This window comes from Scylla paramamosain, chromosome 29, assembly GCF_035594125.1.
Source record: "Scylla paramamosain isolate STU-SP2022 chromosome 29, ASM3559412v1, whole genome shotgun sequence".
In the NCBI taxonomy this organism is placed as follows: Eukaryota; Metazoa; Arthropoda; class Malacostraca; order Decapoda; family Portunidae; genus Scylla; species Scylla paramamosain.
This window is the reverse complement of record NC_087179.1, coordinates 1,846,945-1,870,944: the sequence shown is the minus strand read 5'-3', so window position 1 is coordinate 1,870,944 and position 24,000 is coordinate 1,846,945. Positions and strand designations below refer to the sequence as shown.

At 44.1% G+C, this 24,000-nt stretch overlaps 1 protein-coding gene across 2 annotated transcripts in view; it reads left to right on the top strand.

Moving 5' to 3' along the window:
• Positions 1–24,000, top strand: part of LOC135115175 (metabotropic glutamate receptor-like) — a 171,678-nt gene that overhangs the window by 137,718 nt on the left and 9,960 nt on the right. Inside the window, exons 14-18 of one of the 2 annotated variants that reach the window (XM_064031672.1) lie at positions 11,775–11,929; positions 12,948–13,146; positions 13,507–13,757; positions 14,128–14,338; positions 17,404–17,572. In XM_064031672.1, coding sequence (XP_063887742.1) covers positions 11,775–11,929; positions 12,948–13,146; positions 13,507–13,703 — 551 coding nt within the window. In that variant the 3' untranslated portion in view covers positions 13,704–13,757; positions 14,128–14,338; positions 17,404–17,572. Of the gene's footprint in view, positions 1–11,774; positions 11,930–12,947; positions 13,147–13,506; positions 13,758–14,127; positions 14,339–17,403; positions 17,573–24,000 lie in introns of those variants that run through there. The other variant, XM_064031670.1, reaches the window with a different exon arrangement.

The window sequence follows — 24,000 nt, the reverse complement described above, 5'->3', positions numbered from 1 at the left end:
CTCTCCCAACTCTGTCCTGGACCTTACCTCCCCCTGCGTCGGTTGCCAGTCAACTCCTTGGAGGTACCTTTTTAATCCCTCAAAATCTGCTCCCCTAAAGTCTGGTATTTTACAAGTGTTTTTGCTTCCAAAAGTTCCTCCCATTTTAATTTGTACCTAATTTCGCAATGGTCACTGTTGCCTAGCTGTCCTACAACATCTAACCGCGTGACTGCTTCATTATTGTTAGTTAGAATTAAATCTAGAATATTACTCCCCCTTGTAAGTTCTAAGATTACCTGTTTAAAAAAAAATGTATCCTGAATTACCTTAAGAAATTCCTGTTTCACTGTTAACCTCCATCAGACTCCTACTACATCTCCTACCACACATACCTGACTGTACCTGCCTGGTCTATTTATTTCCTTTGTACTGTTCGGTGGCCTATACACTAATCTCAGCACTACTGATTATAATCTTTCTTCATTATCTACCTATATCGACTCTGTTTTGCTATATGTTTTAATTTTACTGTTAATACAACATTGTAATGTGCCCCTAACGTACAGCGCGACACCTCCTCTCCTGCTTTTCGTCTTATAGAATAGTGTAAAACAATCTATCTTAATCTCTGGATTAGATACTTTTCCTGACATATCTAACCAAGTTTCTGTTAAAGCAATACTATCAAAGTTCTCTATACACGCTATTCCTCTAGCCAAGTCTATTTCATTCGAAATACTTCACCAATTTGTGTAGTAAATCATTCAGGTATTCCTCGCCTTCTCTGAGCTAGTTACCTTTCTAGGTTTAACTAATTTGTCCTCCATTTCGTTCTCACAACCCCTGACTAAAAGCGCTAGAGTGCAGTTACCTCCGAGTTCTTCGAGTGTTCGAGTTCTTCGGCCAAAACCCGAACACCCTGACGTGATATATTAACTCCATCCCTGGCATACAATGTGTCCCTCCCATAGAAGAGGTCCCACTTGTCGATGAACGTCTATTCATTGCTCTTAAAAAGATTTGCGAACCTGCGATTCAGTGTAATAGCACCAACTCCTCTCCTCGGCAAGACACCACATACCACAGGGATCCCTCCCTTGTCCCTAATCTTAGCCAAAGACTGTCTAAACTTCCTGAACAACTCTTCACTCCTGAGAAAAACAATGGGCTTGGTCCCATTATTTTCCATGCACATGTCTAGCCTTCCTTATCCCAGCCCCGGCAAACACACCCTCGACCTAGGCTTCCTATCTCTGGCACAAAACGCACTATCTAAGTGCCTAAACTGACTATCACCTAGCACAAGCTTGGGGCAGCGTAACTGCATCTGCCCTCCCTCCCCCCCTTCTCCTTGTCTCCTCCTGCCATGTCCACCTCCTACTCCGTCACTCCCTCCAGCACACTGAAGAAATTCCTCGTCTCCACGTGTGGCGTCTCTAAGCGAGTCGCCTTGAGGACCTTCAACCTCTTGGCGCCATTGCACATAACCGACCACTACTCTTCCGTCGCCTTACTAGTAAGGTGACGGCAGGACACTACCCTTCCTCAGGTGCTGAGATCCTCTCACAGAACTCAGCCTGCAGGTCTGAAATCCTCTCACGAAACTCAGCCTGTACCTCCGAGATCCTTCATTGGAACTCAGGCTCCACCTCTGTGACCTTCGCAATGAAGGCCTTGATGCACGAACAGGAGAACTACCACAACCAGACGACTCAGTAACACAAGGCGCCATGTCTACACTAGCCAGCTATAGCTTCAGGACACTGCTCACTAAACACGTTCATTCGCTAGGAACTCTCACCTGAGACAGATGCCTTCTGTGAAGGTGAAACGTTGCAATAAATGAAGGAATTCTGATATATCTCTGCTTACCCCATCTATAACTCGGAACCTGTTCTACAATCAACATGACCTGGCCCAGGGAACAGCGTCTCAATTCCACCAAGGAACTATTTCAAGTTTTGGATTGGATCACTCTTCAAACAGGTGTACTTCATTGGGGTTGTAGAATCGCGAATCCCATGTTAATTTACCTATGTTCAACTCGTATCTCCTCCCTTATTTATTGATGAATTTCTTTTATTCAAAAGACATTTTAGGAAGGATAGAAGAATAATATCTACTATCATTTTTTTCTTGTACTTTTTTTTTTTGTTCGATGAAAAGTAAAAAAAAAATAATATCATTCAAATATTTGTCAAAAATCAAAATAAACTCCAAATAAAAAAAAATCGAAAGCAGACATTGTTCGCCTCTCATAGTTTCATAAGCTGCAATAGCCCATATATGTGCAACCGAATAATAACGGGGGAGATCATTTTTATATGCCAAAATCCGCCATTTTGAGATACCAAGCAATACAATTTAAGAGGTAACTATAATATACCTATTGCAGCTAGGGACTTGAAATTCACATGATATATGCATGTATACAGGATATGTTGAAAAAGCAACCATAGTTTCAATTAGGTACTCCGATTGGTTTTGTACATAGGCTTAGAGCGATTCATGATTTCACGGTTAATTATCGGGGGAGTGGGAGGGGGAAAGAACTTTTTAAAATATTTCGCCATATTTCTAAGTAAAAAGCAGTGTTTCACTGTTTAAAATAGATAAAATATCAATGCAAAAGATATCTGATACGGATACATTATTTATCTACTGGATTTACGAAAAATATTGACTTTTTTTTGTACATAAATCCAATAAATATAGCAAGAACTAAAAGTTTCCTGTTCTCAAGTGTTATACGCAGAGAGAGAACCGTAAATTTTCAAAGGAGACTAAAGAAAACGGGTACATGAGGAAAATTTGGGAAAAAGGAAAAAAAAAAAAAAGATCATACATGTCTAGCGGCGCGTAAAACCGTGGAATTTCATGACGCAAGACCTCCTTTTATAAGAATTTATTTATTTTTTTATCAAAACATTGCAAATATCAAACGAAGTGGAAGAAAATGCAGAGCATTATAAAAGAAGAAAAAAATTTCATGTTCGGATCCTACAACCGCCCCTTCAGTGAATATAACGCATGGCTAGCTCATTAAACAGTGAGGACTTCACATAATCGCCACGTTATTCAATGTCTGATGATGCCTTCTCTGAAGGTGAAACGTTGCATTTACCTCAACAATAGCTCGGAACCTGTTCTACACACACACACACACACACACACACACACACACACACACACACACACACACACACACACACACACACACACATACATACACACACACACACACACACACACACACACACACACACACACAGACGTGGACGGAGGAGAGCAGGATGACCATCAACCACAACAAAACTGTGGTGATGCATTTCTGTACCTCCTCTGTACCAGTGCCCCCTCCCCAGCTCTCAGTGGGCCCTCACCCCCTCCAGGTGGTCCGATGTGCCAAGCTCCTCGGAGTCACGGTGGACGACCAGCTGACCTGGAAGCAGCATGTCCCCAGCACCATAAGATCAGCTACCTACAGGCTGTACATGCTGCGCAGACTCAGGTCGCTGGGGACGCCGACAGATGAGTTAAGGGGGGTGTATCTTACTTTCATCCTCCCCAAACTCATGTACGCCTCCCCAGCGTGGTCCTCCTCCCTCACACAAACTCAACAGCTACAGTTGGAGAGTGTGCAGAAAAGGGCGTGCAGAGTCATCCTTGGCCCTGCATACACCACCTATGAAGAAGCCCTGAACACCCTGAAGCTGTCCAGACTATCCATAAGGTACAGTGAGGCTCTAGAGAAGTTTGGAAGGGGACTTCTGAATCATCCACGTCTCAGAAACATGCTGCCGCCTGACGCGCCTCGCCCTACCCGTGCCACCAGACACCACAATAAGATAACGCCCCTAAAGGCGCCACGTACGGACCGGTACAGACTCAGTGCGATTCCCACCATGGTGCGAGCCATCAATCAATAGTCTCTTCTAGATTTGACTTACCTTTAGGATTAATGTCAATTATTTCCCCACCCCCAATGTACATTTTCAGTTTGTTGACTGCCTAAAGAATAAACCGTTTATTATTATTATTATTATTATTACATGCACACACACACACACACACACACACACACACACACACACACACACACACACACACACACACACATACACACACACACACACACACACACACACACACACACACACACACACACACACACACACACACACCAAGTATTAAAATACGTCAGTAAAACACAGTTCGGAGGTCACCGGATGTAAAGCGCTCTGACAGGCTTTGTCTTTATTGTTATTGTTACTGGTCTTGCGGTTATTGATATTACATTATCATTTGTTCATTAGCAGGTGACATGCAATACTTGAATGTTAAAGTAAGGCCTCATAACAATATCACTTGTATGGTATCCGATGATGCGGTGTTTCCTTACGCTAAGTGTGCTCAGAGCCCGTGAACAAATTTTTGTACGTGGTGAAAACCGAATCGTCACTTTAGCTTTATTTACACGTTGCAAGTAGAGAAAATCAAGTCAAGTGTGAAAATTACTTACGTGTGTAAGCATATTTGAATACATAGCTGAAGAAAATGAAGAAAGTCAAGTAAAAGGAAAGTTGCCAGGCAAGCTCCCATTCAAGGCAAGTCAATACCGCTGAAGATAGTTAAAGGACAGGAGTTGATAAGAAGAAAAGTTTTCGATTCTGTCTTGTCTAAAAGAAGGGCATGAGTGGAACGGTATGAGTAGTATGAGTGAAGCATACATACATGGACGGATAAAGCCTCAGTACAGAGTTAGCAGTTGGGGGATGAGAGAAAAAAAAAAAAAACTGGTGGAGACGACCAAGAACGCTTAACTTTATAAAAGCTGATTTAATTAGAGATGAGATGTGAAGTTTCCAGTTTAGATAATAAGTAAAGAACAGACGAAGGATATTCAGTGTTGAAGAGGGGGACAGTTGGGTGGCACTGAAGAAAAGTGAATATTGTCTGGAAGGCTGTGTCGAGTTGATAGATGGAGAAATTGAGTTCTTGAGGCATTGAACAATACTAACTGTGCATGTCCCCAATCAGAAATTTTAGAGAGATCAGAAGTCAGGCGTTTTGTGGCTGCCGTGCGTGAACTGTTTACTTCCTGAAGGATTGGACGTCTAGGAAAAGATGTACAAAAGTACAGGATAGTATCATCAACGTAGGGAGTGGATAGGACAAGAAGTTTGGTTTTGAAGTTCATTGATGAATGATTGGAAGAGAGTGGGTAACAGAACAGAACGCTGAGGAACACCACTGTTAATAGATTTAGGAGAAGAACAGTGACAGTCTACCACAGCAACAATAGAACGGTCACATGAAGTTACAGAGAGAAGGATAGATGCCGTAGGAGGGTAGTTTGGAAATTTAAATCTTGTGCCAGACTCTGTCAGAAGCTTTTTATTTATCTAAGGCAACAACAAAAGTTTCACCAAAATCTCTAAAAGAGGATGACCAAGACTCAGTAAAGAAAGACAGAAGATCACCAGTAGAGCGGCACTGACAGAACCCATACTGGTTATCAGATAGAAGGTTGTGAAGTGATAGATGTTTAAGAATCTTTATGTTGAGGATAGATAAAAAAAAAAATAGATAAGCAGAAAATTTAAACAATGGTACGGTACTTTGCGGGATTAGAACGACAATCTGAACTGGAAACTTCATATCTCATCTTTAGCTAAAACAGCTTCTATGAAGGTAGGTCTTCTGAGACGTTTCCGCCAGTTTTTTCTTACCCCCCCTCCCCAGCTGCTAACTCTGTACAAGGGCCTTATCTGTCCATGTATAGAGCATGCTTCACACATCCGGTGGGGGGGGTTCCAATCATACCTCTCTTCTAGACAGGGTAGAATCAAAAGCTTTTCGTCTCATCAATTCCTCTCCTCTAACTGACTGTCTTCAGCCTTTCTCTCATCACCGCAATGTTGCATCTCTACCGCTATTTTCTTCTACCGCTATTTTCATGGTAACTTTTTTTTTCTGATCTTGCTAACTGCATGCCTTCCCTCCTCCAGCAGCCTCGGGGTACAAGACTTTCTTCTTTCTTTCACCCCTATTCTGTCCACCTCTCTAATACAAGTGTAAACCAGTATTCTCAATCATTCATCCCTTTCTCTGGTAAACTCTGAAACTCCCTGCCTGCTTCCGTATTTCCACCTTCCTATGACTTGAATTCCTTCTAGAGGGAGGTTTCAAGAGACTTATCTTTCAATTATGGACTACCGCTTTGGACCCTTTTCTAGGACTGGTATCTCAGAGGGCTTTCTTTCTTTTTTTTTCTTTTTTTTTATGGATTTTTGTTCTCCTTGGCCAGTGTCCTTCCTACATAAAAAAAAAAAAGATAATAATTTAGGTTATGCTGATACATGTTGGTCCTGTTGGATAAATCTTGTGTTAACTTATGTTTACAGGAAATGAGTTATACTTAACTACTTAAAATCTTTTTTTTTATGTATATGTACATATATAAGCCCTAATTATCAGTATGATATAGAACAAAATTTTGATATGTAAAAAAAAATTATACAGTCTATTTTTTCTTTCTTTTTCTTTTTCTTTTTTTTTTTTTTTTCTTTTGGGTGGGGGGAGATTGGGATTTTTTAATGCCACCCCTGACAAATGCGGTCTCTGGTAGGTTTATGTCAAACGACGCGGACGTGCATAAAGAAAAGTCACAGGGACGGACAGGTAGACAGTCATCTTAATTATAAATGAAGCCTTCCTCATCTCATTCACTGGCGCGGAAATCTGATGACAATTAGATCATGAGCTTCCCGGGACTATTTAATTTTTGTGGTAATGATAATTTTTTTTTCTCTCTCTCTCTCTCTCTCTCTCTCTCTCTCTCTCTCTCTCTCTCTCTCTCTCTCTCTCTCTCTCTCTCTCTCTCTCTCTCTCTCTCTCTCTAGAAAGTGTATCAGTTATTGGACTTGGCGTTGCATTAAGATGATAATTAAAAAGGATAATGGTCTGCATTTGCCGCCTTCTATTGTCCTGAGGTGCACATTGGGAGCTGCTCCACTGCCTGGTTGTATGTAGCCTTACATTCCTAGTCTCCCTTCACCAACGGCTGCTTTATTTTGTCACAATTTAAGTCTAACAGAGAATAATGGAACCTTCAACAAAAAAGCGTCGCCGGGGGGCGCCAACAAGTCTGCGGAGTTGAATGTTGATATTTGTCGTGGTTTTTCATTGAAGTGATTTCATACGTTTGAAAGAACATAATCATTGTAACTAAAACTACTGATGTATAGTGAAGAAGCAAGAGAACGCCGAGTGAATTTTTAAAAATTTATTATTCTATTTGAAATGAAAGTGTACTTCTTCCACTGGTAGTTCCTTATATATCATTGATCTCAAACAATCAAAAATGGAGACTGAGTTGAATTCCACACTTGTCATAAATAACCGGAAATGATTTACTTACATTTGTTAATGTGTATTTTCACAGACAGCAGGATTGTGTGATTCATGTAGCGACAAAAAAGAAGAAAAAAAGCGTTCGTCTTCATGTTATATATTGAAGTTCTAGATAATATGTCTTATTAGCAGTTCTGTTATTCGGTAATTTGGAAGTACATGACTGATCAGTGATTTTTTGTCAACACTTCAGCATCCCAAAAAAATAACTCCTTTAATCGAACCTTACTTTGTCCGGCCGCCGTTCCCACGCTTGGTCAAGAAGCGCCGTACTCAGCGGTCAGGATAATCCCCCTTATGGGAGAACGACAAGGAAGTGGTTTAAATTGGCACTACTCACACCCACCGTCACGAAGGGACGGCATGGGTGATACAAACCTACCTACCAGGCTCTCACCCAGGTAGAATTCCGGCTGAGGACGCCACCCTCAGACCAGGCGGATGGCTACTTTCCACAAATCCTGCTACACTATGAGCGACGTTAGCAAATGTGACGCCACCTGCGATATCGTCTCAGACCTTCAGAACGAGCACAGAGGCACATGCTCGCCCCTCCGGCCTAGGGGGGATTGACGCCGCACCCGCGCCGTGTACTCCTGATTAAAGCCATGTATCCAACTGGGTTCCTGACAGGAAAAGCACTGCCATACCACCAGCGGGCCGTTACCCCGGAAACCCCAGCGAGACTACTGTAGCCCATCCTAAGTGGGTTTGGCTCTGGGACTCAGCAAATCAAACTAACGACCCCCACCCAGCCGAGATAGTGAGCTCAACAGGGCAGGAAGACTCTGGATCAATGAAGCCGTTAAGGGGAACTAAAGCCTGGCAGAACCCCATTGCTATACTGCGTATGATTAAGGAAGGAGGGAATGTGTGTTCCACTCCCCGCCTCTCGGGGAAGTCTTTAGCCGAGGGATTGATCAAAATCTCCCGTTATCAGCTGGCGCCAAGAGGAGGCAGACTTTCCTGTAACTAAGTCTCAAGTAGGGTTTTCTCATCGCATGGGGAGGTACGGGATACCGTCAACCTAGCCCCTACAGGAGTCATACTTACTGATGCAGTTACTTGCACAAAGGAAGAACAGCGGCCAGTGCGCATGTGGGAGTTCAGTCATGGGGCGAAGACTTTCGCTGGTTACTGAATGCATGAAAACTATTATTATTTTTTTTTAATACAGTGCAGAACTGTTCCAGTATGCCGAATGGATGTTGGTGTACAGTCGCGCTCAGAAGTCAAGACACGCCACATTCTTCCACCGTGTCTTGGGTTTCTTATCAATTTTAAGTCCTCTGATCTACTGATAATCTAGTAACAAAGTCTGACAACTGAGAAATTCTTAGCAGATAAGAGGATTTAAATTTAGGGGAATACTCTAAGAGTGAAAGTGAATACGGAATCCTCGACTTTTGACCATGCGAGAGTGTGGGGTCTGCGTGTACGGTACGTTTTGTGAGTTGTGTTGCCCAGTTTTGTTTTTTTCATTTAAATCTGCGTCTAAAAAGTGATGTCCCGTTCGCTCTTTTCATTTAGTCACTGCAATCACAAAGTCTCTCTCTCTCTCTCTCTCTCTCTCTCTCTCTCTCTCTCTCTCTCTCTCTCTCTCTCTCTCTCTCTCTCTCTCTCTCTCTCTCTCTCTCCCTCTGGTATTGCAACTTCACTCGGCTATGAAAATATTTTAAGAATTGAAATAAAATTATCTTGTTTGTCCGGAACTGCATTTTCTGTTCAGTAAAGTAACAGTGATGGTGGTCGCTCGTAACACACACACACACACACACACACACACACACACACACACACACACACACACACACACACACACACACCCACATACACACACACACACACACCCACATACACACACACGCACACACACACACACACACACACACACCAAATATCCGTTGAACTGCATAAATGTTTTGTACAGCATTAGCCCGTGTAGTGTTAAAGTGCAAAACAAAACGAGGAGGAAGAGGAGGAAATGAAGTAAAGGAGGTGAGAAAATAAAATAAAACGAAATCAATAGTCTTGAGTTGAACAAGGATAAAGTAGAGAAAGAAGACGAAAAAAAGAAAGAAAAAAAAACTGGACGAGGAACAAAATCGAGAATGAGGCGGTGAAGAAGAGAGGGGGAAAAGGGGAAACGAGGATCGACTATCGAGATGAAAGGAAAATAATAAAGAAAAAAAGGAGGAATTCGAGAAAGCGTACGAGAGACAGACAGACACACAAATCCCCCCCCCCAAAAAAAAAATAATAATAATAAAAAAAAATCATCAGCTGGAAGTGCGTGATGGCGCGATACCACGATGTCTACTTCGTCAGCATTTAATTTTTCTCCTTTCATCGGCATCCATGCCCGCTGCTAGCTGTATAAGACCCATCCTACAGCCTCATTACTTCTTACATTTCTAGGAAACGTAACATTAGATTTTTTCCCCTTCAATCTACTTTTTATATGGTGCGAGGGTGATTCGTCCCAGTAAAAAAATGTCCCGGTTGATTCACCCCCGGGTTATTCATCCCTGAAGGACTGGTCCCCTAAGGTAATTCGTCCCCTAGGGTGATTCGTTCCCTTGGCTGTATTTTCGTCACCTTAGTTGCAAAACTCTATTACTACTCAGGAGAAGACTACTAGAATATATGAAATAACTAAATTATGAGCCACGGCACGAAAGAAGTGCATCTTTTCATTCGGATCAAATTTTTCAATGAGACTTTTGATGTTCTTAGTAGCAGGTAAATCATCATCATCAACAAGCTCTTCAAAACCAGCCACTACATCCTGTATTGGCAAGAATGCTAAAGCAGGGAAACAACGTATTTTCAAAGCTTACTCATCCTCACGATGTTACCTTTGCCTCTCATTGCAGTCCACTACTTTTCTGTAAATGTTTTGGCTTAAGAGGAAAAGACAAAAAGTTACAGAAGCATAACCGAAAGAGGCAATAAAGGCGTTATAAGAAGCCATTCCAAAATCCATCATCACATCTTGAGGATTCAGTTCAGGTTGCAAATCCTTAAGAATGGAGAAAACCCGAGTGTATGTTTCTTCAGTCTTGCTAGGAAGCAGTGCAAAGACTCGAGGAACACTAAATGTTCCGTCTTGACCATGAATGGTAAAGAGCTGCGCAAAGATTTTGGGACAACATTTGAAGGTTCCGTCAAAACCCCAACTCTTATAGTGGACAAGATCCTTCAACCCCTGAGCAGAGGCAAAGACAAGAATACGATTCTCATCCTCAATGCCAGAATCATGCTGCAGAAACATCTCTCCCGACTCTAACTTGGTGTACTCTTCAGGAATAACATAGCCAGTGCGAGTCTGGGGAATTGGAGGAGCTTGTTGAGCGTCCTATCGCCACTGCCGCACGTAGCGCCTCATAGTAGATGTGGACGGCACATGAGCCAGTGAATGTTCATCCAGTTTTGACAAAACGTTAGCCATCAAAGCACGAGAATATTCTTGAGTGGAAGTAGCAACAGCTTTCAGCTCGACCATGGCCTTCCTCGCCTTTACAGCCGCAGCAGTCGTGGAATGATTGTGCTCGTTCACACTTTTCACGATAGTGAAGGTTTCATCCCCTACTGTTGTGTGAACACGAGCCTTGCATGCAGTAATTTCAAATCGCCAGTATTGCTTGGTTCTATCGGCGTTTTTCTTCTATGCAGCGTAAATGAAGTTAAGATCAAGCTTTCCCCTGCCACGGCTTGATAGGATTGTATGCGGCATGTTGCTCTGACTGTGGTGGCCCACGTACTGAAAAATGAAAATAGAAAATCGAACCAATGAACGGTAGTCAACCTGATGTATCAAACCATGATTCGAACAACACACTCACACAGCATCACACACACACACACACACACACATTGAGGGTCGGATCTTGTCGGAGTTTCGTAACTAACGCGACGAAAATACAGCCAAGGGAACGAATCATCCTAGGGGACAAATAACCCTAGGGTTCGAATCCTCCAGGGATGAATACCGCGGGGATGAATCAACCGGGACATTTCACCCGGGGATGAATCACCCTAGAACCTTTTTATATACGTTAATGTAAATCTGGTGACGTTTCCGCGCCCCTCTGCTTGTCCCTTCCATTTGTTTACGCCTCCTGCAGCTGCTCATGATGGTTTGTTGTCTTTTGTTTTCGTCTTTTTTATGGTTTGAGTTTTCTGTCCACATCTTGTGTGCGTAGTAGTGACAGGACACTGGAAGGCACCGAGGCTTGCAAGACTGAGTAGTGTGGCTGGACACACCAAAGCTTCTCGCCTCACACAATCACCTCACACCCCAATGCCCTCCTCGCTACACCAGCACGCTCACTGCACCGCTGCCACCCACTCAACACCCTCCCTTATCCCAACAGGCCTCATTATTGTGTGTACTGTGTATGCTGTGCTCACCCGCAAGATCCCAGAGGCTTTCAACGAGAGTAAGCACATTGGGCTCACCATGTACACCACCTGCATTATCTGGCTCGCCTTCGTACCCATCTACTTCACCACCGCAAACAGTGTAGAGGTGAGTAACTGGTGAGGTGACAGATGGGTAATAATTGTGGAGAGCCTGTACAAAATTTGGGTAGATGGGAGTAAACACAAAATAACAATGGGACACTCCGTGGGTGTGCTGATAGATTCCTATGTATAGGTGCTTATGGTTGACGACGTGCACACCAGGTAGTTACGACAATCACCATTGAATGCAAGTATTACTTCCCGGACTATACACATGCATTCATCTGACGCCCCGTGGATGACGCCTAGAATAGAATGGTTTCTTCAACAACCCAGCAGATCGTTCTACAGAAATACCTAGCAATACAAATCTCTCCGCAACAAAGTTATTAACAAAAAAAAAAAAAAAAAGGCAGGACGCAACAATTCAAACAAACCTAAAGCTTAAACACCATAAGTCACTCCCACCACGGGTGTTTACAACAACTTCATCCTGCCCAAGTTCACGTGTGTGTTCCCAGTCTTGTGCTCCCTCACACCATGCAGCACCGTCATCTGAAGAGTCCAAAAACGAGCTTGCAGGATAAGATTGAACGCACCTTCAACCACAAGGTCCCGCAACTTCCCACGCTATAAGACTGCCAATAGGACCTTATGAGGCAGTTTGGGACGAAGCTGTTACACCACCAGCGCCGCACAGAGCTGCTGTCCCACGCGGCCCATCCTCCCCGACACTCGGGCCTCAACGCGAACATTGGTGCTTATTCGTGCGAGAATTGATAGCCACAAGAACAGTTCAGTGCATACACACCATAGTGAATGTCTTAAATAAATTTGGCACCTAAAGTGTGAACAGTTGATGGTATTTCTCGCTTCGTTTTATTTCAACAATATTTTATTAAGATTGCATAGTTATAATCATTTGGCTATTACTGTTTCTTCTTCTTCTTATTATTATTATTATTATTGTTATTATTATTATTATTATTATTATTATTATTTTTATTATTATTATTATTATTGTTATTGTCATAATCACCTACACATAACCACCTCATTATACACTCACACTCCCTCACCAGCTGCGTTTCACCGTCACCTCCGTCACCGTCTCCCTGTCGGCCACGGTAGCGCTGGTGTGTCTCTTTACACCCAAGCTGTACATCATTCTGCTTCACCCGGAGAGGAACATCAGGCAGTCCATGATGGCCAAGTACTCCACCGTCAGGAGCACCCTGTCTTCCTCCTCCCAGCGCATCGACTCCGCTACCCAGAGCGAAGGTGAATGAGAGAGTGAATGAGTGAATGAGACACAGACAGACAGATAGGCAGGCAGGCTGGCTCGTAAAGCTTGAATGGTTTTTCACTATGAGCTTTCACGTTGACGGCTCTTTACCTAATAATCATTATTGCTATTACTGCTATTCATATTATCATGATTATTGCTATTACCAAGTAAATGCAGACGCATACAAACACTCATTCACTTACCAACGCACACACACACACACACACACACACACACACACACACACACACACACACACACACACACACACACAAACATCCTCCCTAAGTTGCACCACCATCTTTTTCACTCTCACGCCACACAACCCTACCCGCGCCTCCTCCCTCCCACAGTGTTCCCGCTGGACTATGAGCTACACGAGAAACTGAGGACAATGAGTAGAGGACAGCTCAGTAGCTCCGCGCAAACTTGCCCAGCCTCCTGTCCCCTCCCGGAACACAGGTGTGGCCCCGCCTTCACCCTCACCCCCTCCGTCGCAATCCCCGCCTTCAATGGTCCTGTACAGGATGTTCCGGACGTGTTGCTCTAGGAGGGACGCCAGGTAGTGTGGTCTGCAGACTGCTGCTTCTTCAGGCTCTGCCGGGTTCGTTTATTCTTTCGTTCCTTCTCTCCTTCCTTCCATCTCTTTCTTTGTGTTTTTGGACATTCATAAAATGATTTTTAGTTTTATTTTCTCAACTGCATAACGACGTTGCGTGACTCCAGTTACGTGAATTCTCACCACTATCACATACATACTCGTTCTTTAAAGCAATGAGAAATCTACTTCCAGCATTATGACGGAGTGACCGTTTGTCCAGCCCTCGGAAGACCGCTCAAAATATACAACATCTCACTACTCTAGCGATAATGATCGCTGATAAACACAAATTGATATTAGTCGGTCCTGATTGCCCCACCACAACAATTAGGTATTTGTATTCACCTTTGTGGATTTGTTTTTTATGTTCCAGGTAGACGTATTGACGTGGTAGTGGCGCCGCCATACCTCTATATCGACGACAGAACTCTGCTGGTGAACACGAAGTACGAAACATTATTCAAGTCCATACCGACAACTGCAGCAACTCCTTCTAAGGACGCCTGGGACTCTTGCTGTTCCGCGCTGAATCACTTAGTGGAGTGACACTTCTTGTGATGGTTTCCATTACTCGATTCTTCCAGGTGGGAATTCTATTAAGTGCAAATGATATCATTCCAGACCTGTAGCTGGCTCATGAGAGTAATGTTTATTATTTTTTTTTTTTAGTAATGAACAATTAATTTTGTTAGATAACGAACATTTAAAAGGAACATTTAAATATCTCGTTGATATCTGAATGATTAAAAAAGCTACTTTGCTTGAATTCATCAGACATAAACTGGAACAGCCGTAATTAGTTCTTTCTCGCCAGTAACAACCTGTTCAATGATTTCACGCTTTCTGTACTAATTTTTAATTACCCAAGTTCTACGTAACTGCTTCGACACAGATAAGCCAGTATATAAAAAATACCCGTTTGAATGAGTGCCCGGGAGGGGCAGGGAAATCCCACCGAATTCAAGGAAAAATAACATTTTGTGAGGCGCAACAAGATATTCGCCATCGTCAGTATGGGTTGGAACGTGTGGATCCCATTTATTACTTGATAGATTGAACTCCTGATGAGTTATTTGACATGACTGTTATCCTTCTCTTCAACGATGGCTTCGCTTTTTATTTATTTTTTTTCTTTTTATGAAGGAAGGACACTGGCTAAGGGCAACAAAAATCCAATTAAAAAAAATATGCTCACTGAAATGCCAGTCCCATAAAAGAGTAAAAAGCAGTGGTCAAAAACTGATGAAACCTCCCTAATGAAGGAATTCAAGTCATAGGAAAGTGGAAATACAGAAGCAGGCAGGGAGTTCCAGAGTTTACCAGAGAAAAGGATGAATGATTGAGAATACTAGTCAACTCTTGGGTTAGAGAGGTGGAAAGAATAGGGGTGAGAGAAAGAAGAAAGTCTTGTGCAGCGAGGCCGCGGGAGGAGGGGAGGCATGCAGTTAGCAAGATCAGAAGAGTAGTTAGCATGAAAATAGCGGTAGAAGACAGCTAGAGAGGCAACATTGCCGCGGTGAGAGAGAGGCTGAAGACAGTCAGTTAGAGGAGGAGTTCATGAGACGAAAAGCTTTTGATTCCACCCTGTCTAGAAGAGCAGTATGAGTGGAACCCCCCCAGACATGTGAAGCATACTCCATACATGGACGGATAAGGCCCTTGTACAGAGTTAGCAGCTGGGGGGGTGACAAAAACTGGCGGAGACGTCTCAGAACACCTAACTTTATAGAAGCTGTTTTAACTAAAGATGAGATGTGAAGTTTCCAGTTCAGATTATAATTAATGGACAGACCGAGGATGTTCAGTGTAGAAGAGATAGACACTTGAGTGTCATTGAAGAAGAGGGGATAGTTGTCTGGAAGGTTGTGTCAAGTTGATAGATGGAGGAATTGAGTTTTTGAGGCATTGAACAATACCAAGTTTGCTCTGCCCCAATCAGAAACTTTACAAAGATCAGAAGTCAGGCGTTCTGTGGCTTCCCTGCGTGATATGTTTACCTCCTGAAGGGTTGGACGTCTATGAAAAGATGTGGAAAAGTGCAGGGTGGTATTATCAGCGTAGGAGTGGATAGGAAAAGAAGTTTGGTTTAGAAGATCATTAATGAATAATAAGAAGAGAGTGGGTGACAGGACAGAACCCTGAAGAACACCACTGTTAATAGATTTAGGAGAAGAACAGTGACCGTCTACCACAGCAGCAATAGAACGGTCAGAAAGGAAACTTGAGATGAAGTTACAGAGAGAAGGATAGAAACCGTAGGAGGGTAGTTTGGAAATCAAAGCTTTGTGCCAGACTCTATCAAAGGCTTTTGATATGTCCAAGGCAACAGCAAAAGTTTCACCAAAATCTCTAAAAGAGGATGACCAAGACTCAGTAAGGAAAGCCAGAAGATCACCAGTAGAGCGGCCTTGACGGAACCCATACTGGCGATCAGATAGAAGGTTGTGAAGTGACAGATGTTTAAGAATCTTCCTGTTGAGGATAGATTCAAAAACTTTAGATAAGCAGGAAATTAAAGCAATAGGACGGTAGTTTGAGGGATTAGAGCGGTCACCCTTTTTAGGAACAGGTTGAATGTAGGCAAATTTCCAGCAAGAAGGAAAGGTAGATGTTGACAGACAGAGTTTGACTAGGCAAGGTGCAAGCACGGAGGCTCAGTTTCGGAGAACAATAGGATGGACCCCATCAGGTCCATAAGCCTTCCGAAGGTTTAGGCCAGCGAGGGCATGGAAAACATCATTGCGAAGAATTTTAATAGGTGGCATGAAGTAGTCAGAGGGTGGAGGAGAGGGAGGAACAAGCCCAGAATCATCCAAGGTAGAGTTTTCAGCAAAGGTTTGAGCAAAGAGTTCAGCTTTAGAAATAGATGTGATAGCACTGGTGCAATCTGGAGTAGAGGAGAGAAAGAAGAAGAAGCAAAGTTATTGGAGATATTTTTGGCTAGATGCCAGAAATCACGAGGGGAGTGAGATCTTGAAAGGTTTTGACATTTTTTGTTAATGAAGGAGTTTTTGGCTAGTTGGAGAACAGACTTGGTATGGTTCCGGGCAGAAATATAAAGTGCATGAGATTCTGGTGATGGAAGGTTTAAGTACCTTTTGTGGGCCACCTCTCTATCATGTATAGCACGAGAACAAGCTGTGTTAAACCAAAGTTTAGAAGGTTTAGGATGAAAAAAAAAAAGAGGAATGTATGCTTCCATGCCAGACACTATCACTTCTGTTATGCGCTCAGCACACAAAGACGGGTTTCTGACACGGAAGCAGTAGTCATTCCAAGGAAAATTAGCATATATATATATATATATATATATATATATATATATATATATATATATATATATATATATATATATATATATATATATATATATATATATATATATATATATATATATATATATATATATATATATATATATATATATATATATATATATATATATATATATATATATATATATATATATATATATATATATATATATATATATATATATATATATATATATATATATATATATATATATATATATATATATATATATATATATATATATATATATATATATATATATATATATATATATATATATATATATATATATATATATATATATACACTAACATGTCCTTCGTAACGTTTTCAGGTACTTGGAAGGCAGAGAACGCACGTGTGGCCTAAAATTTAAAGGCATGCAGATAAATATGAATTTCTTTAAAATTACCAAGTATACCATGAAGTGACACATCTATACATTTTATGGCCTTAAAAGCTTTCCACACAAATACTATGGATTTTTTATGATTTTTCGTGCAGCTGTAGTATGCAACATTATTATAGATAAATAAATCACAAAGCAGTAGAATATGTTCTTTAATTGTTATTACCTTTTATATAAAATATGTTTTACCAATCGATTTATTCATGGTCATTTTGTAAAAAGTATGTTGTTTGACAAAAAAAGTTAATTTTTATTTTGGACGAAAAGAGAGCATATCTGAATGACTAACTTCTCTAATTTAATGTGCTGTACATGGCGGCAAGAAGAAAAAGAACTCTAGTAGATTATAATCCATTATTATTATTCTGGTTCCAATTATAATAAATTATTATTATTATTATTATTATTATTATTATTATTATTATTATTATTATTATTATCATTATTATTAATATTATTATTTATTTACTTATTTATGAAATTATACTAGTACTTACCAACTATGAAGTTCGATCTCAATTTGAAGTCTATTCGACTGCGTCAATTAGGCAGTAAATGAGACGTCCACCGTAGCGCCGGTTATCAGTTTCCCCTTGGCTCTCATTTCTCCATTTAACCCCTTTACTTCCATAAAAAAAATCCATAGCCACTCCTCTCTCCCTCTTACCATTCTCTCTCTCTTTTTCTCTCTCTCTCTCTCTCTCTCTCTCTCTCTCTCTCTCTCTCTCTCTCTCTCTCTCTCTCTCTCTCTCTCTCTCTCTCTCTCTCTCTCTCTCTCTCTCTCTCTCTCTCTCTCTCTCTCTCTCTCTCTCTCTCTCTCTCTCTCTCTCTCTCTCTCTCTCTCTCTCTCTCTCTCTCTCTCTCTCTCTCTCTCTCTCTCTCTCTCTCTCTCTCTCTCTCTCTCTCTCTCTCTCTCTCTCTCTCTCTCTCTCTCTCTCTCTCTCTCTCTCTCTCTCTCTCTCTCTCTCTCTCTCTCTCTCTCTCTCTCTTTTAAACAAATATTTAGAGAAAGGTTTAAAATTCCACGTTGAGAATGGAATTATTTAAAAAGCCTATGATAGTTTTATTTACAGGGAATAACACTACATACTTAACATAAAGATAATAATACAATAATGAAATATATTAATGTAAAACTAAAATTTAAAGCGCCAGTGGGGACAGGTGCGTGCTACGCCAGCTGTTAGCTGCCAGCTTCACCTGGTGTGTGGACATGTCCTGCACTTGGGGTGTGGCCACCGTGAACATGTTCCACAGCCGCGAAGTCCTGGCTGTGTAGGTGCGCTGGTGTTGGCTGGAGCGAGATTGGTGGACCTCAGCACTGTGTGTGGTAGCAGCCTCAGGGGATCAAGGTGGGGGACCCTCTGCACCTGAGTTTTGTGGCACACCACTAGTGCCGATACGTCCCGGCGGTGCTCCAATGACGTTACTGGTGCTGGGTGCTGCTGTTCCTCGTCGATGGCCACCAAGCGCAGGGCTCGCCGCTGCACAGCATTCAGTTTCTGAATGTTGGTGGCGGCACTCGACATCCAGGACAGGGCACCGTACTCCATACATTTGCGTATCTGTGCCCTGTATTGCGTGAGGATGCCCCGTTGGTCGATGGTGTTCGCCATCCTGCGCAGGGCAGAGACTCGGAGCGAGGTCTGGAGGGCTACGACAGCGATGTGGTGATCGAAGCGTCGGCCGCGGTCCACAGACACGCCCAGGATCTTGATGTAATCCTGAAGTGGCAGGCTCTTGCCTCCAAAGCGCAGCTGTCCTGAGACTGCGTGTGAGGCACCTGGGGACCGCGAGATGACCATCGCCTACGTCTTCTCTGGAGCGACGTTAACCTGCCACATCTTTCCCCACTGCTCCACCAGTCTGAGCTGCCTGTTCAACTCAGTGACGGCACGCTGGCTGTCGAGGCGGTAGTAGGAGAGGGAGAGTGTGCAGTCGTCGGCGTATACTGCTACAGATAACAGCTGCCGGAGGAGTTCGTCGATGTATATGTTCCAAAGGACTGTGCCCAAGACGGAGCCTTGTGGAACTGAGGCCCGGACAGGTGAAGGCCGTAATGATTCCCCGTTGACTATTACCTGAAGGGTCCTATCCTGGAGGTAATCTTCGAGCAGCATTAGCAGGTCACCTTGGACACCCTTGGCTTGAAGATTTTTAATAAGCCCTGCATACCAGACCCTGTCGAAAGCCCCAGCAATGTCCAGAGCCACCACAGGGGTGTCCAGGGGTAGTCCTTGAAGAGGATGAGGAGGAGGTCTGCGGTGGATCTGCCAGGCCTGAAGCCAAACTGCCTGTCTGAGAGGAGATGGTTCTCGGTCAGGTGTTGGCAGATGACAGCAGACACTATTTGCTCCATCAACTTGCCCACCACTGAGAGCAGGGAGATGGGTCTGTAGTTGCTGGGCTCAGACCTTGAGTTTTTTCTTGTTTACCGGGACCACACGCGCTTCCTTCCATACTGAGGGCCACTTCTTCTCCCTCAGGCAAGATGTGAAGACGGTGGTGAGAGGAGCTGACAGCTCTCTAGCGCAGTGCTTGAGGAGCCGTGGGCTGACGTTATCCGGGCCTGTGGCTTTACCCACATCCACCGCACCGAGTAGCTGCTCAACCTGCTCTACCGTCACCAAGACAGTGGTGAAAATGCAATCAGTTTCCGGGGCCAGCTGTGGTACAGGTCGTGCGGAGTCATCAACCTTCATCTTGTTGGCGAAAAGCTCGGCGAGGAGTGTGGCCTTGTCTGCACTGCTCGTGGCGGTGGATCCGTCATGTCTGGTGAGTGGAGGAAGAGTCTTGTGGTGACATGCTCCTTGCTGCTCCTTCACCAGATTCCACCCGGTCTTGTTGCCAACACCTGGGCCACTGAACATTCGCCTTCTGTCCTCCCTTAGCTGATTCCTCGCCCATCTGCAGATGAACGTCATCCTCTTGCACGCCTCCCGGTGCAGCGTCTTGTTCCTACGAGACGGGTGTCGCTTGTACCTCACCCTGGCAGCATGTTTGACCTCGGCAGATGCTCCGCAGCGAAAACCAAACCAGGCGGGATTACCAGGCATGAAGAGATATACTCGGCTGGGCACATGCTGCTGTTGGAGGGCAAGGAGCCTGGTGGTGAGGGCGCTTGCCTTGGTCTCAGCATCTCCCATTAGAAGGGCCTCCAAGTCCGTGTTCTCCATGTCCTGCTTCATGGATGGCCAATCCACCCTGTTCCAAAGCCAGACGGTACGCGGGATAGCGTCTTCCCTCGCCGTTAGCAACTCGACCTGAGACAGCACGGAAAAGTGGTCTGAGCTGCCCTCTGATCCTAGGTGCTAGCAGCTGACCTTCGAGTAGGTCTGTCACCACAGGATCCAGCAGCCCTCCCCGCTCGTGTGTAGGGAAGGTGACATAGTTGGCCAGGAGATTACTGAAGGCATCCTGCCTCATGTGGAAGTTCAGGTCCCCCACTATCATCACATGGGAACACTTGTGACGCTGTAGCAGGGTGTCGAGTTCCTCCGTCAGGAAGTCTAGCGGGGCTCGTCCTTGTCTCGGGGGGCTGTACATGATACAGAGGAGAAGCCAACTGTTGTCTGTAAGTACCATCCTAAAGAACAGTGCCTCCATCATGTGTGGCACGGCTACCTCAAGTTCCTGTATTTGGAGGCCGTCCTTAAAACAGACAGTGACACCTCCGCCTGCTCTATTTTCTAGGTCCATCTCACCCACTGGGAGTAGCCTGATATTTTGCCGAACGTCGGCTCCACCTCGTCACTCAGCCACGTTTCTGTCACTGCGACAATGTCAGTACTATGTCTCAGCACGAAATTGTGGCTAAGATCACCTACATTGGTACGGAGTCCTCTCACATTGGCGGAGACCACGGTCAGGTGACAGCTGGGGCGTCTGTTCCCTTACCTCCTCGTGTTGGCTTGGGAGTGAGGTGTGGGGGTGGGACGAGACGCATTAGTGTCTGCCCTGCCACGAGGAGGGATTTCAGCTGGGGTAGTGACCGGATTGTGGCTGCCAGGAAGGCTGGAGGGGGACCTGAAAGGGCTGCTGGAGGTAGCAAAGTTGTTGCCGCGCTAAACCCTCCGTCAGAACCCTCATGAACATTCTCTCCTGCCTTTGTTCCTGGCGTTCGTCAGCAGCGCGGCTGTAGCACATCTCAGCTGTGTGGCCGGGGCGGAAACAGTAGTTACATCGGACCCTTTGCTCTCCCCTGTGCCTCACTGGGTACGCGGATACCTGTGGCTGAGTCATGCGAGGAAGAGGGACAGGTCGCCGGTCAGGTGTGTTGGGGATACTTCCTGCCCGCCGCTGGCCGCGTCGCTGTCGCTGGGTCTTCTTCCTGCTTCCATTGTTGTTTTTATTGTTGTTGTTGCTCCTATCGTTATTATTGTTGCTATTGTTGTTGTTACTACTGCTGCTGCTACTACTACTGCTGTTGCTGCTGGTAGTACTGCTGCTGTTTCTCCTGCTGTTGTTGCTGCTGCTGCTACTACTACTGTTGTTGCTGCTGTTGTTGTTACTGTTGTTGTTGCTGCTGTTGTTGTTACTGTTGCTGCTGCTATTGTTATTAGTGGTAATGGTAGTATTGGTGCTACCTGAGGTTGTGGTAGTGGTAGAGATGGGGGGGCGGGTGCAGCCGCTGTGGTGAAAGCGTCTGCTGCTCTTATGAGAGGCTTAGGACTCCGAGATTGCCACCACTGCTTCCAGTGGTCCGAGGAGGCACACGCCTTCTCCCAGGTCCTCAGGATAGAGGAGGGAGTAGCAGTAGTCGCAATAGAACTACTGGAGTCTCTCACGTCTGCTTTCTTACACTGCGTGAGGACCTCCATGAGCTCATGGAGTTCTGCCACGTGTGTCTCTTTATGGAGAATCCAGTCCCTTTGTAGCGTGAGGGACTGAATTATGTTATTTTTGTTTGTTATCTCCTTCTGTAGGCGTAGGCGTAGAGTGTAGGAGATGAGATCCTCTCTCTCTCTCTCTCTCTCTCTCTCTCTCTCTCTCTCTCTCTCTCTCTCTCTCTCTCTCTCTCTCTCTCTCTCTCTCTCTCTCTCTCTCTCTCTCTCTCTCTCTCTCTCTCTCTCTGAGTAATGGCGGCAGTGTTTACGAGGCGAACTGAGACTCCTCCAGGATTTGAATATAACATGGGTACCAGAGCTCCTACAGACATCACACTACCCAAGCAAGTTACCTAAGAGTACAGTTGGCAATCTAGAGCGTGTAACAGAATTGTGTGGTTTTGAATTACCATAAGAAATTTTGTCCCACATCTCCCATCATCAAGTTGCCTGGCTACTGCGCATGCGCAGTAGTGTTCTGACGTCACGAAGTAGTAAATCCCTAACGTCACTCTGACACCTCATTTTAACGCATCAGCATGGATTCATCTGACATTACAGTATTACTTGAATCTCAGGAAAAGGCATATAGAGGTACTATGGAGGTAATGGTGAGACACTTGACTGAGCGAATACAGACGCTCGAATCCACTGTCTCTAGTCTCACTGCCAGCCTTGAGTTCGGTCAACGAGAAATTGACGAACTAAAACACGCCATGAAAGACCATGACAAAGAAAAAAATTGCCAGTAAAAAAAACGATACAATTACTCATCATACCGAGTCCTTACAACAACAAATTAAAAGCATGGAAGAAGGGATCAACCAACAAGAGGATTACAGCAGGAGAAACAATACTCGGATCAGCGGTGTGGCGGAGCCTGAAAGCAGGGAGACATTTGAGCAGACAGCAGTGATGGTGTCTTCCCTGCTAGCAAACAAGTTGGAACTGCCTGGTGTGGAACTGGAGCGTGCTCATAGGGTGGGACAGCGCCGAGATTACAGACCTCGACCCATTGTGGCACGCTTTTCTCGTTACTGCGATCGTGAGCCGGCCATGAGGAACGCAAGAAAACTACGAGGAACCATCTACTTCAACGACGACCTATGCGCTGCATCACAATCCATCAAGAACGCGCAAATGCTACAGTTGAAACAGGCCAGAGCTGAAGGGAAAATTGCCTATTTTAGATATACAAAGCTTACAATAAAGGAGAGACTTGTCACCCAGAAACCATCTGTGAACGTGGCTCCATCAAAACTCGACCGTGAACAAGATATGGACGAAACCACTCTACGTAACCGTGAATTACTTGATGCAACTACTAGGACAGTGGCCGAGGACGGGGCTGCCGTGGATGGCGCGGGTGCTCAGGGAGGCGATGGGATGGAGCGGACCAGCGCGGTACAAATCAACAGCAAGGCATAGGCCTTCCCTCCTCTTCCGTCGCCGACTGGGTGCGTTGAGTTACCCAATGCCGCGTCCCACCTACATTCAGAGGAAGTGAAGAAATATCCCAAGAGGAATGCAAGAAAGAAATAAGCTTCAAGAAGGATCATATATTGTTAAGTATTACCTATTATTTTTACTTATGGAACACAACCCTTTTCCCTTTGCTTCTCTTGATGATATTGATTTCACTAATTTTATAAATAGCAATACTGTTGTTCACAATTTTTCTCTCAGTCATAGACAC